The sequence below is a fragment of the Cnephaeus nilssonii genome (genome assembly GCF_951640355.1).
Source record: "Cnephaeus nilssonii genome assembly, chromosome: 8".
Taxonomy (NCBI): domain Eukaryota; kingdom Metazoa; phylum Chordata; class Mammalia; order Chiroptera; family Vespertilionidae; genus Cnephaeus; species Cnephaeus nilssonii.
This window is the reverse complement of record NC_137079.1, coordinates 93,731,581-93,744,368: the sequence shown is the minus strand read 5'-3', so window position 1 is coordinate 93,744,368 and position 12,788 is coordinate 93,731,581. Positions and strand designations below refer to the sequence as shown.

The 12,788-nt window shown below is 39.0% G+C and overlaps 1 protein-coding gene across 1 annotated transcript in view; it reads right to left on the bottom strand.

The window, feature by feature from the left end:
• Positions 1–12,788, bottom strand: part of LRRC63 (leucine rich repeat containing 63) — a gene marked incomplete at both ends in the record, with an annotated part of 124,883 nt that overhangs the window by 50,917 nt on the left and 61,178 nt on the right. The window contains one exon of the mRNA XM_079778720.1: positions 9,786–9,922. Coding sequence (XP_079634846.1) covers positions 9,786–9,922 — 137 coding nt within the window. The remainder of the gene's footprint in view (positions 1–9,785; positions 9,923–12,788) is intronic.

The window sequence follows — 12,788 nt, the reverse complement described above, 5'->3', positions numbered from 1 at the left end:
TTATCATTATGTAATGTCCTTCTTTGTCTCTTAGTATAACCTTTGTTTTAAAGCCTATTTTGTCAGATATAAGTATTCCTACCCCACCTTATAAAAATAATTTTTGCATGAAATATATTTTTCTATTGCTTTACTTTTAGACTGTGCATGTTTTGTTCTGAAGTGGGTCTCTTGTAGAGAGTATGTATTTGGGTCTTGTTTTTTTTATATACATTAAGCTATCCAATGTCTTTTGATTGGAGCATTTATGCCATTTACATTAAAAGTGATGCCTAGCCAGTGTGACTCAATTGGTTGAGCATTGTCCCACACATCAAGAGATCATCAGTTCTATTCCCTGTCAGGGCACATGCCCTAGTTGTGGACTCGATCCCCAGTAGGTTGAGTGTAGGAGGCAGCTAATCAATGTTTCTCTCACATCAGTGTTCCTATCTCTCTCTCTCCTTTCCTCTCTCTCTAACATCAATAAAAACATATTTTAAAAATACAAATAAAAAAGTTTAAAGAGTGATTTTTGATAGGTAATTATGTTTTCCATTTTATTCTTTCAACTATGTTCCTCTGTTTTCTTTTTCTTCTTCATTTCTTGTAATACTTTTTCTTGTCTGGGAAGCTCTTTTTTTTTTTAAATAATATATTTTATTGATTTTTTACAGAGAGGAAGGAAGAGGAATAGAGTTAGAAACATCAATGGGAGAGAAACATCCATCAGTTGCCTCCCACACACCTCCCACTGGGATGTGCCCGCAACCAAGGTACATGCCCTTGACTGAAATCGAACCTGGGACCTTTCAGTCCACAGGCCGACGTTCCATCCACTGAGCCAAACCAGTCAGGGCATCCGGGAAGCTCTTTATTTCTCCTTCAATTTTAAATGATAGTCCTGCTGTGTCAAGTCATCTTGGTTGTATGTTTCTTGCTTTTCTACACTTTGAATATTTCATGCCAATTCCTTCTGGCCTGAAATATTTCCATTGAGTAGTCAGCTGTCAGTCTTATGCAAGCTCCTTTGTAGGTAACTGTCTTTCTCTTGCTACTTTTAAGATTCTCTGTTGTTTTAAACTTTTGCCATTTTAATTATGATGTGTCTTGGTGTAGGCCTCATTGGGTTTATCTTGTTTGATACTCTTTTCACTTTATGGCTTTGTGTGTCTTTTTCCTTCACCAGATCAGGAAAGTTTTTGTTCATTATTTATTAAAATAGGTTCTCTATCCCTTGCTCCCTGTCTTTTCCTTCTTGTACCCCTATGATGTGGATGTTGTCATGATTCATGTTGTCCAAAAGGTCCTAAAGACAATCCTCATTTTTTAAAAAAATTCTTTTTTCTTTTTGTTGCTCTGATTGAGTGTTTTTTCTTACATTGTCTCCCAAATAGCTGATTTGATTTTATGTTCATTCAACCCACTGCTTATTTCTTCTAATGTATTCTTCATTTCAGATATTGTAGTCTTCATTTCTGACTGATTCATTTTTATGGTTTCTATGTTCTTTTTTATGCTATTGTAGTTCTCACTAAGTTCCTTGAGCACCCTTATAACCATTGTTTTAAACTCTATATCTGATTAATTGGTTGCCTTTATTTCATTTTGTTCTTTTTGTGGAGATTTTTCCTGTTCCTTAATATGGGGCATGTTTTATTGTCTCCCTATTTTTATCTCCACTTTGTGTTTGTTTCTCTGTATTAGGTAGAACTGCTGTGATTTCCAGTCCTAGTAGTAGATATCCTATGGAACCCAGTGGCATAGTCTCCTTGATCACCTGAGCTGGGTGCTATAGGTATGTCCCTTATGTTACATAGTAGATATCCTATGGAACCCAGTGGCATAGTCTCCTTGATCACCTGAGCTGGGTGCTATAGGTATGTCCCTTATGTAGGTTATGTGGACCCTCCTATTGTAATTGAGTCTTGATTGCTATTGGCTCATTCATGTGTTCCTCACAGGCTGGCTGACTATGAGGAACAACCTTGAGCATATTGTTTGAGCTGCTGTGCAGGTGTTGACCACATGTAGTGGCATTTGCTTCAGCAGGGTCTGATGCCAGCCCAGGTCTCCCTTTGTATATGGCCCTTGCAAAGCTAAATGGGTCCTGCTCTGATGTTGCCTGATGCTAGCTTCTGGGTGTTTTGGTTTTGGAGCCTCTTGGGAGGGACTCTGGAGTACATCAATGTCAGACACTGCCTGTGACTATCCCTGGGTAACCTGTTTAAAGCTACAACACAATTCACAGTGTGGCTGTCTCTTCTGGACCTGGGTATGCATAAGGAGAATCAAGCTGTGCACCAAGGACAGCTTTTACCAGCACTAGGCCCAGGGAAAGGTCAGCAAAAGTTTCAAGTCACCCCAAGATCCACCTCCACCTGCCTCTGCCTGTTGGCTGCCTGTTAGGTTTAGTCTGAAAGAACCTCTGGTAGTACTCAAGTTGCATTATGTAGGTTCTCAATGAGTCAAAAAGTAGGGCAAATCATGTTCACCGGATTAATACAAGTTCAATCTTGGTGCCATGCTGAGTCTGAGGCCGCTCAGCAAATGTATCCAAGTATACCAGATCTAATTGCCATCCACTGGGTGTTGACACATTTTTGTGATGGGGAAGGGTTTCAGGGCATTGTTAGGGTGAGGTTAGCAGAGTTTATCAGGCCCAAGATTTGGCTATGTGAAGGGAGAGCTCTGCCACAGTTGGGTGTGTAAGGGAAAAATGGTCCCTGTCCTAGAGCTATAAGAATCAGTTTGCCCTGGATTCACTCCAGAGTCCAATCTCAGCAGGGTGGGGCTTCCAGAAGTGAGGAGGATGGAGCTAGTGAATTTCTGGTGTTGGGGAGGTGCTGGTCAGGCTTGGGGGAAGGTGAGGAGAGTGGCCCCTGTCCCAGAGCCTCACCAATCTGTCCATCCCAGAACCTTCCCAGACCTCAGCAGGTGGAGCCATCAGGAGTCAGGAGGGTGGGGCTACCAGGAGCCCATCAATTGGGGCTAGCAAATCTCCCATGAAGGGGAGGTGTCAGTCAAGTTCACGGGAAAGTGAGAGGAATTGCTCCCACTACAAAGCCATACAACTCAGTAACTGACACCCCTTCAGTCTGCTCAGACCTCTATACTTCAGCCAAAGCAGCTGACGCTTCAGCAGGGCGCAAGCTTTTATAGGGTGAGGTGGCAGGGGGACCAGAGGATGCAGCTATTGCATTCCCCTGAGCTGATGCCACTTGTAGGGGAGTGCTCCATCTAAGAAAGGTGGTATCTGTATATGGAAGAGGAACTCAGCTCCGGGATCATGGTGACTGTCTATTTCGCTCTCTCCCCAAAGCCACAAACCCCAGTCTCTCCTCACACAACTCTAGTGTGTTCTGCCCTTTCTTTGGAGTCCAAGGTGAGTGGCTGCACATTAGAGTTTGTGCATTGGCCCTTTAAGAGGGTGCCTGTATTTCTAGGACTATCACTTCTCCCTGGTGGACAGAATCCCAGATGATTTTCACAGCCAGATGTTATGTGGGTGCCTCTTTCTGGCTCTGGTGCTCTGGGCTGTGAAGCCTGGGTTGCGTTCAAGACCCCATGCTTCTTAGGGTTAACCCATGCAACTGAGATATCCCTCCGGAATCTCTACTGCTGCTCATGGGAGCAGGGCAAGTCCTTTTTGCATCTCCACCCTTCCTAGTAGTCTCCATGTGGTTTCTTCTATAAATAATTGGTTATAAGACTTCTGTTCAGCTAGTCTTCAGTTGGTTATTCACATCGATTTTTCTATATTTTAGTTGTAATTTTTGCTTGGTCCTGGGAGGAGGTGAATGTACCTTCCACCTACTCCACTGCCATTTTGGATATACTACTGACATCTTTCTTATTGATCTCTTCATTTATAGCCCTTAGGATGTTTTGTATTTATGTATTTATTGTGATCTTTGTTAGAAATTCTTGCGTCTTTTCCTGGATTCTAAATTCCATAAGAGAAAGAATAATGCCCCTTTCATTTATCATCTTAAACCCAAATCTTAGCACAAAGCTTAGTATTACATAAACTAAAGGCCCAGTGCACGAAATTCATCCACTTAAGGGGTGGAGGTCCCTCAGCCCAGCCTGTGCCCTCTTGCAGTCCAGGAGCCCTTGGGGTATGTCTGACTGATGGATGAGTTGTCAGTTGGACATCCTTAGCGCTGCTGCGGAGGTGGGAGAGGCTCCCGCCACTGCGGCTGCGCTCGCCACCTATGAGCCGAGCTTCTGGCTGAGCGGCGCTCCCCCTGTGGGAGTGCAATTACCACCAGGGGGCAGCTCCTGCATTGAGCATCTGCCCCCTGATAGTTAGTGAGCGTCATAGTGACCGGTATTTCAGCCATTTGGTCTATTTGCATATTAGCCTTTTATTATATAGGGTAGTCTTTGGTTGATTACCTCCCACCCACCCACCCATGATCAGGGCTGGGAAGGGACGCGGGAGGTTAGCCAGCTGGGGAGGGACTGTGGGAGGGCTCCAGGGCATGTCCGGCCTGTCTTGCTCAGTCCCAATCGGCCTCACCCCAGCAGCAAGCTAACCTACTGCCCAGAGCGTCTGCCCCCCATGTGGTCAGTGCACATTATAGCAACTGGTTGACCGGTCCACTGTCTGCCCCCTGGTGGTCAGTGCACATCATAGCAAGCAGTTGACCAGCCTTAGCATATCATTAGCATATTACACTTTGATTGGTTGTACAGATGACCTGATGACTGGACACTTAGCATATTAGGCTTTTATTATAAAGGATACTTAATAGATATATATTTACATGCTTGAATTATTTCACTCTAACTAGAAATCTTGGAGTAACCTTGACTGTTTTTTTACTTGGATGCCTCCATTCCCTACATCATCTATGTCTAATCAATACTAGATCTTGCTAATTTTACCTCAGTTTGTTAACAATTTGTTCCTTTTTCTCTATGTGATCATTGCCCTAGATATGCTTTGCAGCTCTTGCCTGAACTACTGTGATAGCTGCAGCTCTTTGCCTTCTATTTTGTTTTATCACCTCACATGCATCCTCCACACTGCCACCACCATGAGCTAAAATGCAGATCTGAATCCACCACTCCTCTTTGGGAAATCCTTCAACAAATACTTTGCCTTTGCTCACAAGGCCCGCAGACAATCTGGTCTCTGCCTACTTCACCACTCTAATTTCTTACCACTTGGCCTTGCTTTCTAAGCTTCCAAACAGCAAACTGCTTGCAATTCCTACTCCACATTATATATGCTGCTTCGCATCTCATTTATTTCTATATGTGTTATCACTTTTATTTAAGGAAATATCTAACCCATAATCAGTCATACTACCCCTTGCTCCTTCTCACTATTAATGTGGCTCATTCACACTCCGTTACATTTGCATTAAATGTCATCTCTTTCTGGGAGCCACCTCTCACTCTCCAGATTGGGTTACATGCCACTGTTTGGAATTTTACAAAGTGCATCTCCATTATTTTACTTTCTGTAATTATGTGCAATTGTCTGCCTTCCCCTTAGGTGGTGATCAACTAGGGAGCACACAATAGATAATTCATAAACATTTACTGAATTAATTACAAAAATGAAAATATAGTATTTAAAATATACTTGTAACAGTAATAACATCCAACTACATAATTGGTTCAGTGCATTTCACTCAATTTTATCCAGTTACAGCTCCCTTACTCCTGCCACTCTATGTTGGGTCTTCTTTGCTCAGAAAGCTAGAGTCCTGACAATAACCTTTAAAGACAAAAAATTCAGTACCTTCATCCCGCACTGTATAAGTTTCCTCTGTGTGAGTTTGCATTTAACAAGCTCTGCAAATGAACATGTTTACCTATGTCAGAGCTTGTTATAAGTCATCTCTGAGGTTCAATAAAGTTAATCCCCATAACAATCCTAATATATAAAAACCCTGGGTCATAAGGACCAGCAATGATGGAGGCTCGACCAACTGGAAGTCAGTCCTGCAGTCAGCGCTGGGTTGCCATGGCAATCCAGTGCTGACTGCTTCCACTGCAGGCGCAGTGCCCCAGTACTGACTACTGAGGGGGCTGCAAATCAGGCCCAGAGACAGGCCTGAGAGAGAAGCAGGGACTGACCCATTGCCTCTATGGCAGCTTTTGATCAGCACTTGCCTTTGTCTTTCTCTCCCAGTCTGGCCAGCAGCCGCACCTCCATTTCTCTCCAGGCCTTCACCTGGGCTGCTGATCAGGCCTGCCTTTCTGACCAGGCCCCATTGATAGGCCCAGAGACACTGACTAGCATAGGAACTGACCAATCAGAACCAAATGTGGGTGCTGTGAAAAACCAATGGCTGCCTAGGAGGCAGAACTTCTGACGCTGACTGGCATAGACACCAACCAATCAGAACCAAATGTGGGTGCTGTGAAGAACCAGAGGCAGAGCTTCTGATGCTGACTGTCATAGAAACCAACCAATCAGAACCAAATTGGCCAGCAGAGGAGGGCAGCTGGGAGCGAGATCAGGCCAGCAGGAGAGGGCAGTTGGGGATGAGATCAGGCTGGCAGGGGAGGGCCATTGGGGATGAGATCTGGCTGGCCGGGGAGGGCATTTAGGGGCAATTATACAGGCAGGCAGAAGCAATTAGGGGTAACCAGGCTGGCAGAGGAGGGTAGTTAGGGGTGATCAGGCTGGCAGGCAGAGGCAGGTAGGGGTGATCAGGCAGGCAGGCAGGTGAGCAGTTAGGAGCCAGCGGTCCCAGATTGTGAGAGGGATGTCCAACTGCTGGTTTAGGCCCGATCCCTGGGTGATCGGGCCTAAACCAGCAGTTGGACATCCCCAAAGGGGTCCCCAATTGGAGAGGGTCAGGCTGGGCACAAATTTCATGCACCAGGCCTCTAGTTATAATTATATTATTAGTCCCATAATTCCAATTACATTTTTTATACTTGGCTTCAATATACTGTCTATCATCCCTTGATTTGCATACATATCCAATGGCATTTAATAAAATTGTACTGCTTTATTTTAGAAACACTAATATTTTTAAAAAATAGCTCCTTAAAACTTTTTAAAATATTTTTTCAATTATAGTTGACATACAATGTTATATTAGTTTCAGGTGTACAACCCAGTGATTGAATATTATATAACTTATTAAGTGACCACCTGATAAATCTAGTACCTATCTGACACTATTCATAGTTATTACAATACTAGAGGCCCCGTGCACAAAATTCGTGCACTCGGGAGGGTGACCCTCAGCCCGATCTGCACCCTCTCACAGTCAGGGAGCCCCACAATCAATCGCTCCGCAGAGGGAGGCCCCGCCCACCCGCCAGCCAGTGGCCTGGGCCTCCCCATGTGGAGCGATCATGGGGCAGTGGCAGGGCCCCCCGACCAATCGCATCACACCCACTTTGGCTGGCCTGGCACCAGTGTGTATCATAGCATGGTCGTCCAGACAGTCATTCTGCTGTTCGGCCATTCAGTTGATTATTGACTATATTCCCTATGCTGTATTTATATCCTTAGAACTATTCTATAACTACCAATTTGTACTTCTTAATCTCTTCATCTTTTTCTTTAAAAAATGTTTCTATTATTTTTTAGAGAGAGAGAGAAAGGAAGAGAAATAGACAGATAGAAACATCACTGAGAGAGATACATCATCGATTGGCTGCCTCTTGCACGCCCCCTACTGGGGATTAAGACCACAACCAGGGCATATGCTCTGACAGGGATCAACCCAGTTACCTCTTGGTTCCTGGGCCAGGCTCTTTATCTTTTTCGCTCATTCCCCAGCTCCTTCCCATCTTTCACTCAGTCCCTCAACCACCTCCTCTTTGGCAACCACCAGTTTGTTTTTTTCTGTGTCTATGAATCTGTTTCAATGTTGTTTCTTTGTTTGTGTTGTTATTTAGATTGCACATATCAATGAAATCATATGGTATTTGTATTTTTCTGACTAATTTCACTGAGTATAATACCCTCTAGGTCCATCCATGCTGTTGCAAATGGTAAGATGTTATTATTTTTTATGGCTGAGTAATATTCCATTTATATGTGTAGCACAGCTTTTTTATCTACTTGTCTATTGATGGACACTTGGGTTTCTTTCATAGCTTGGCTATTGTAAATAACACTGCAATGAACATAGGGGTGCATATATTCTTTCGAATTCGTATTTTGGATTTCTTTAGATAAATCCCCAGAAGTGGAATCACTGGGTGATCCATTGATCCATTTTTAATTTTTTTGAGGAAACCTCATACTGTTTTCCATAGTGGCTGTTCCAATCTGCATTCCCACAACAGTGCACATGGGTTTCCTTTTCTCCACATCCTTGCCAACACTTGTCATTTGTGTATTTATTGATGGCAATCATTCTGACAGGTGTGAGGGCTTCTTAAAACTTTTGTTTATAACCAATAATTCAAACTAGTTTGCCTAATCTCTAAACAATGTAAAATGTTGACCATGTACAATGTTAACCATGTAGTTATGATAAACTTTTAGTTGCTTTAGGTATTTTTACATTTTGTTTAAATAAGTTATGGTTATTTAAAATATGTAATTGTTATAGATTATACAGTATTCATTGATTTAGATGCATATATGTACATATGTGTGCACATATAGTGTGTGTGTATATATGTAAGTGTGTATATAAATAAATATACACAGATAAATAATTATAGATATGTATTCACATAGATTTCTAAATACATATATTACTAAGCTCTGTATACTGGGAGTGTCTATAAGCAATGTCATCTCAATAGCAATGAAGACATTCAATACTTAGACAGTGGTTTTTAATGATCATTCTGCAATAAAAGGAAAACAGGACCTGGACAGTGTGGCTCAGTTGACTGGAGCGTCATCCCATTCAATTCCTGGACAGGGCACATACCCAGGTTGTGGGTTCGATCTCCACTCAAGGTGTATGTGGGAGGCAACCAATTGATGTTTCTTTCTCTCCTTCTCCCTTCCCCTCCCTCTAAAACAATCAAAACATACCCTTGCATGAGGATTAATAAAAACAAAAACAGGTTTTTCTTAGAGAAATGGCTAATTCTAATATCGAGGCAGGGAAAATACAATTTACGTTATTGTGGAAAAATATAGGTGAGTCAAACAAATAAAATTTCCATAATGCAATTTTCATACTGCCTTAGTGTTTTTATAATGTGTGATTTTTAAATTTTTATACAGAAATAGTATAATATTTTACATACCTTTTTATTCTTTTAAATGACTAAATAGTTTTAAGGTTTATGAATGTAGAATTTGTTGGATTGTTAATTACAAACTGCTAGATGAAGAACTTTATAAATGAATTTTGATGCACTTCCTTAATTACTATAAGAATCTTCTTTTGAGAAATATTGTTCAACTATTTCAGAGTCCCCATACTTTTGTCCTTAACCTATATTCAATTTGTTATGCATTTACTGGAAGTGGTATCTTGTTTTGGCATTTGGTAAATGTTTTGATTTTAAAATTTTATTAGTAATTAAATAATTACCAGTTCATATGTGGGGAAAAGCCATCTCTTTTAAACTCAAATATTAATATTCCTATTAGAGTTTAAAGGATCTTAAATATCATAAAGACTAATTTCTTGGTCCATAGATTAGGAGATTGAGGCCAAGAAAGGTTAATTGGCATCTGGCTAGTAGGATTATTTTTAACACAGCAATGAAAAACAAGTCAGCTAATTGGAAAAGAATAAGAATGATTAATGAGCTAAAAAGTTTCTAGCTGCTTTCAAAAGGGGAATTGACCCTTTTCTATATCACAAGTTCTTTATTTTCTGTTTATAATCCCAAATTATCAACCTTACCCAAGAGGAAGAGTCATAATCAAATTAAAGGCAATGTTGAAAACTCTAAGGAGCTTAAGTTGCTGAATTTCATGAGGGATTGTTCTGATAGGATTATTTCTCAGGATCAGTATTTGTAAATGTTTAAGACAATATATCTGAGGAACAGAAAAGAGAAACAAACATAAGTAGAATAATAAAGTATGCAAATTCCTATTCCATTTTAAAAACCCTTTGAATTAATGTAGTAGAATCAGTACAGTAACATTAATTGTCTGTATCACATATATCTAATACCTTTGGAAGCCTTCAAAATGACTGATCAGCATACTATGCATGATATGTAAAATAGTGCTTTACACATATTCCTTGACTCAGGAATGGTTCTTTTCTAAATGAGAAAGTGATCCTATTTGATCAACCTATGGGTTAATAAGGAGAAACTATGCAAAGAAGAAGGGAGGAAGGAGATACCTGCAGAAATATAAGGTAACTAACCTTAGTAATCAATGAGGTGGCAGCTATTATAACCAGCTTGTTTCATATACACTGATTTTTCATATGAAATTTAATAGTAGAATATACCATTTAAACCTATGATCTTTGCTTGATTAATATATTTCTTGCCCTCTAGTGAATCATAATAAGGTCTTACATTAGCTATCTTTAACATTAAATGAAACCTTTTTATAATCATAAAAATCTGCAACTGGTGGAATAGATCATGCTCATTCCTGCAATCACAAGTTAAATCCTCCAAGTTTGTTTTTCCTTTTCAAGATGGCTTTGGCTATTTGGAGTAATTTCCTTATAAACTCTCAGACCAGCTTCTCAAATTCTAAAAAATAGGTCAGTTGTAATTTTCATAGGTATTGCAATAAATCTGAAGATCAATTTGAGAGCAGTGCCATCTTTAAAATATTAAGTCTTCATATCCATTAATATGGGATGTCTTGTCATCTGAGTATATGTTTCCTTTAACTTAATAATGTTCTGTAGTTTTCACAGAATAAGTTTTGTACTTTTGTTAAACTTGCTCCCAAGTATTTTACTCTTTTTCATGTAAATAACATTTCTTTCTTGCTTTATTGTCAAGATTGTTTGTTGCTATTTTGTAGAAATACAATTGATTTTTGTATATTGATCTTGTACACTACAACTTTGCTGAACTCAATTCTAATATATTTTTTAGTGAATCCCTAGGACTTCTATATATAAAACCATGCCATCTACAAGTAGAGAAAGCTTAACTTCCTTTTAAACCTGGATGTTTGTTTGTTTTTAATTTTATTGTTTAAGGTATTACAAATAGTAGTACATATGTCTCTTTCCCTCCCCAACAGACCCCCCCCCCAGCCTCCCCTACCCCCAGGCACTTGCCCTTGTCCCCCCGCCCCCAGTGTCTTGAGTCTGTTGGTTGTGCTTATATGCATGCATACAAGTCCTTCGATTGATCTCTTACTACCCCCCTCCTAACCTTCCCCTACCTTCCTGCTGGATGTTTTTTATTTCTCTTTCTTGCCTTAGCTAGAAAGTCCAGTACAACATTAAATACAAAGTGGAAAGAGTACTAGTATACATCTCCATCTGGTTCCTGATCTTAGGAGGAAAACATTGAGTCTTTCACCATTAAATATTATATAAGCTGTGGTTTTTTGTAGATATCCTTTATAAAGTTGTAGACATCCACCTCTATTTCTATATATTGAATATTTTTATCATAAAGGATGTTGGATTTTTTAAATTTATTTCTGTCTCTATTGAGATAATCGTATAGTTTCCCCTCTTTACTATGTTAAAATGGTGTGCAACATTGACTGATTTTTGTATGTTTATCCAACTTTGCATTCTTAGAATAAATATCACTTGGTCATGGTGTAAAATGTTTGCTAGCATTTTGTTGAAGATTTTTGCATTTATATTCATAAAAGATATTGTTCTGTAGTTCGTTTTTCTTTCCATATCTTTGTCCAATTTTGGTATAAGCATATTACTGGTTTTCTAGTTTGAATTGGTTTTTTCCTTCTCTTCTATTTTATTATTTATTTTTTTTGGAAGAATTTGTAAAGGATTGGTGTTAATTCTTCTTAAGATGTATAGTAAAATTCACCAATGTCTGGTCCTGGACTTTTCTTTGTGGAAAGTTTTAAAATTACTATTGAACTTTTTCCTTTTTATAGAGCCATTCAGATTTTCTATTTTTTTTTCTTGAGTCCATTCTCGTGTCTATCTAGGTATGTGTCCATTTTATCAAAGTTATTTAGTTGGTTGGTTTACAGTTAAATGTAGTATTCTCATAAAATCTTTTTTATTTCTATGAGGTTGGTAGCAATGTTCCATCTTTCATCCCTAATTTTAGTAATTTGGGTCTTCTTTTTCCTTGGTCAGTCTATTTAAGGTTAGTCCATTTTATTAATTTCTTAAAGTATCAACTCTTGATTTTGTTTATTTTTCTCTCTTTTTCTATTCTTAATTTCACATATTTTTGTACTAATTTTTATTACTTCCTCCTTTATTCTTTCTTTAGGTTTAGTTTGCTCTTTGTTTTTATAGTGGCTTAAGATAGAATATTAGGTTATTAATTTTTCTTTTTTAAATAAAAGTATTTATAGCTATAAATTCCCCTCTGAGCACTGGTGTAAAGGCATCCCATAAATTTTGGTATGTTGTCTCTTCATTTATAGTCACCTTAAAGTACTTTCAAATTTCCCTTTTGATTTTTTATTTGAATCATTGGTTATTTAATAATGTGTTGCTTAATTTTCATGTATTTCCAAATTTCTTTCAATTATTGATTTTTAATTACAATTCACTGTGGCAAAAAAATATATTTTCTGTGATCTTCAATTGTTTTAAATGTATGAGGCTTACTTTATGGTCTATCCTGGAAAATGTTCTATGTGAATTTGAGAATTATGTATTCTTCTGCTGTTGGTTCAAGTGTCCCATAGATTTCTGTTAGGTCTAAGTGAATTTATAAGTATTATTGTTCAAATTCTAATTTTTTAATTCAATTCTTTCAGT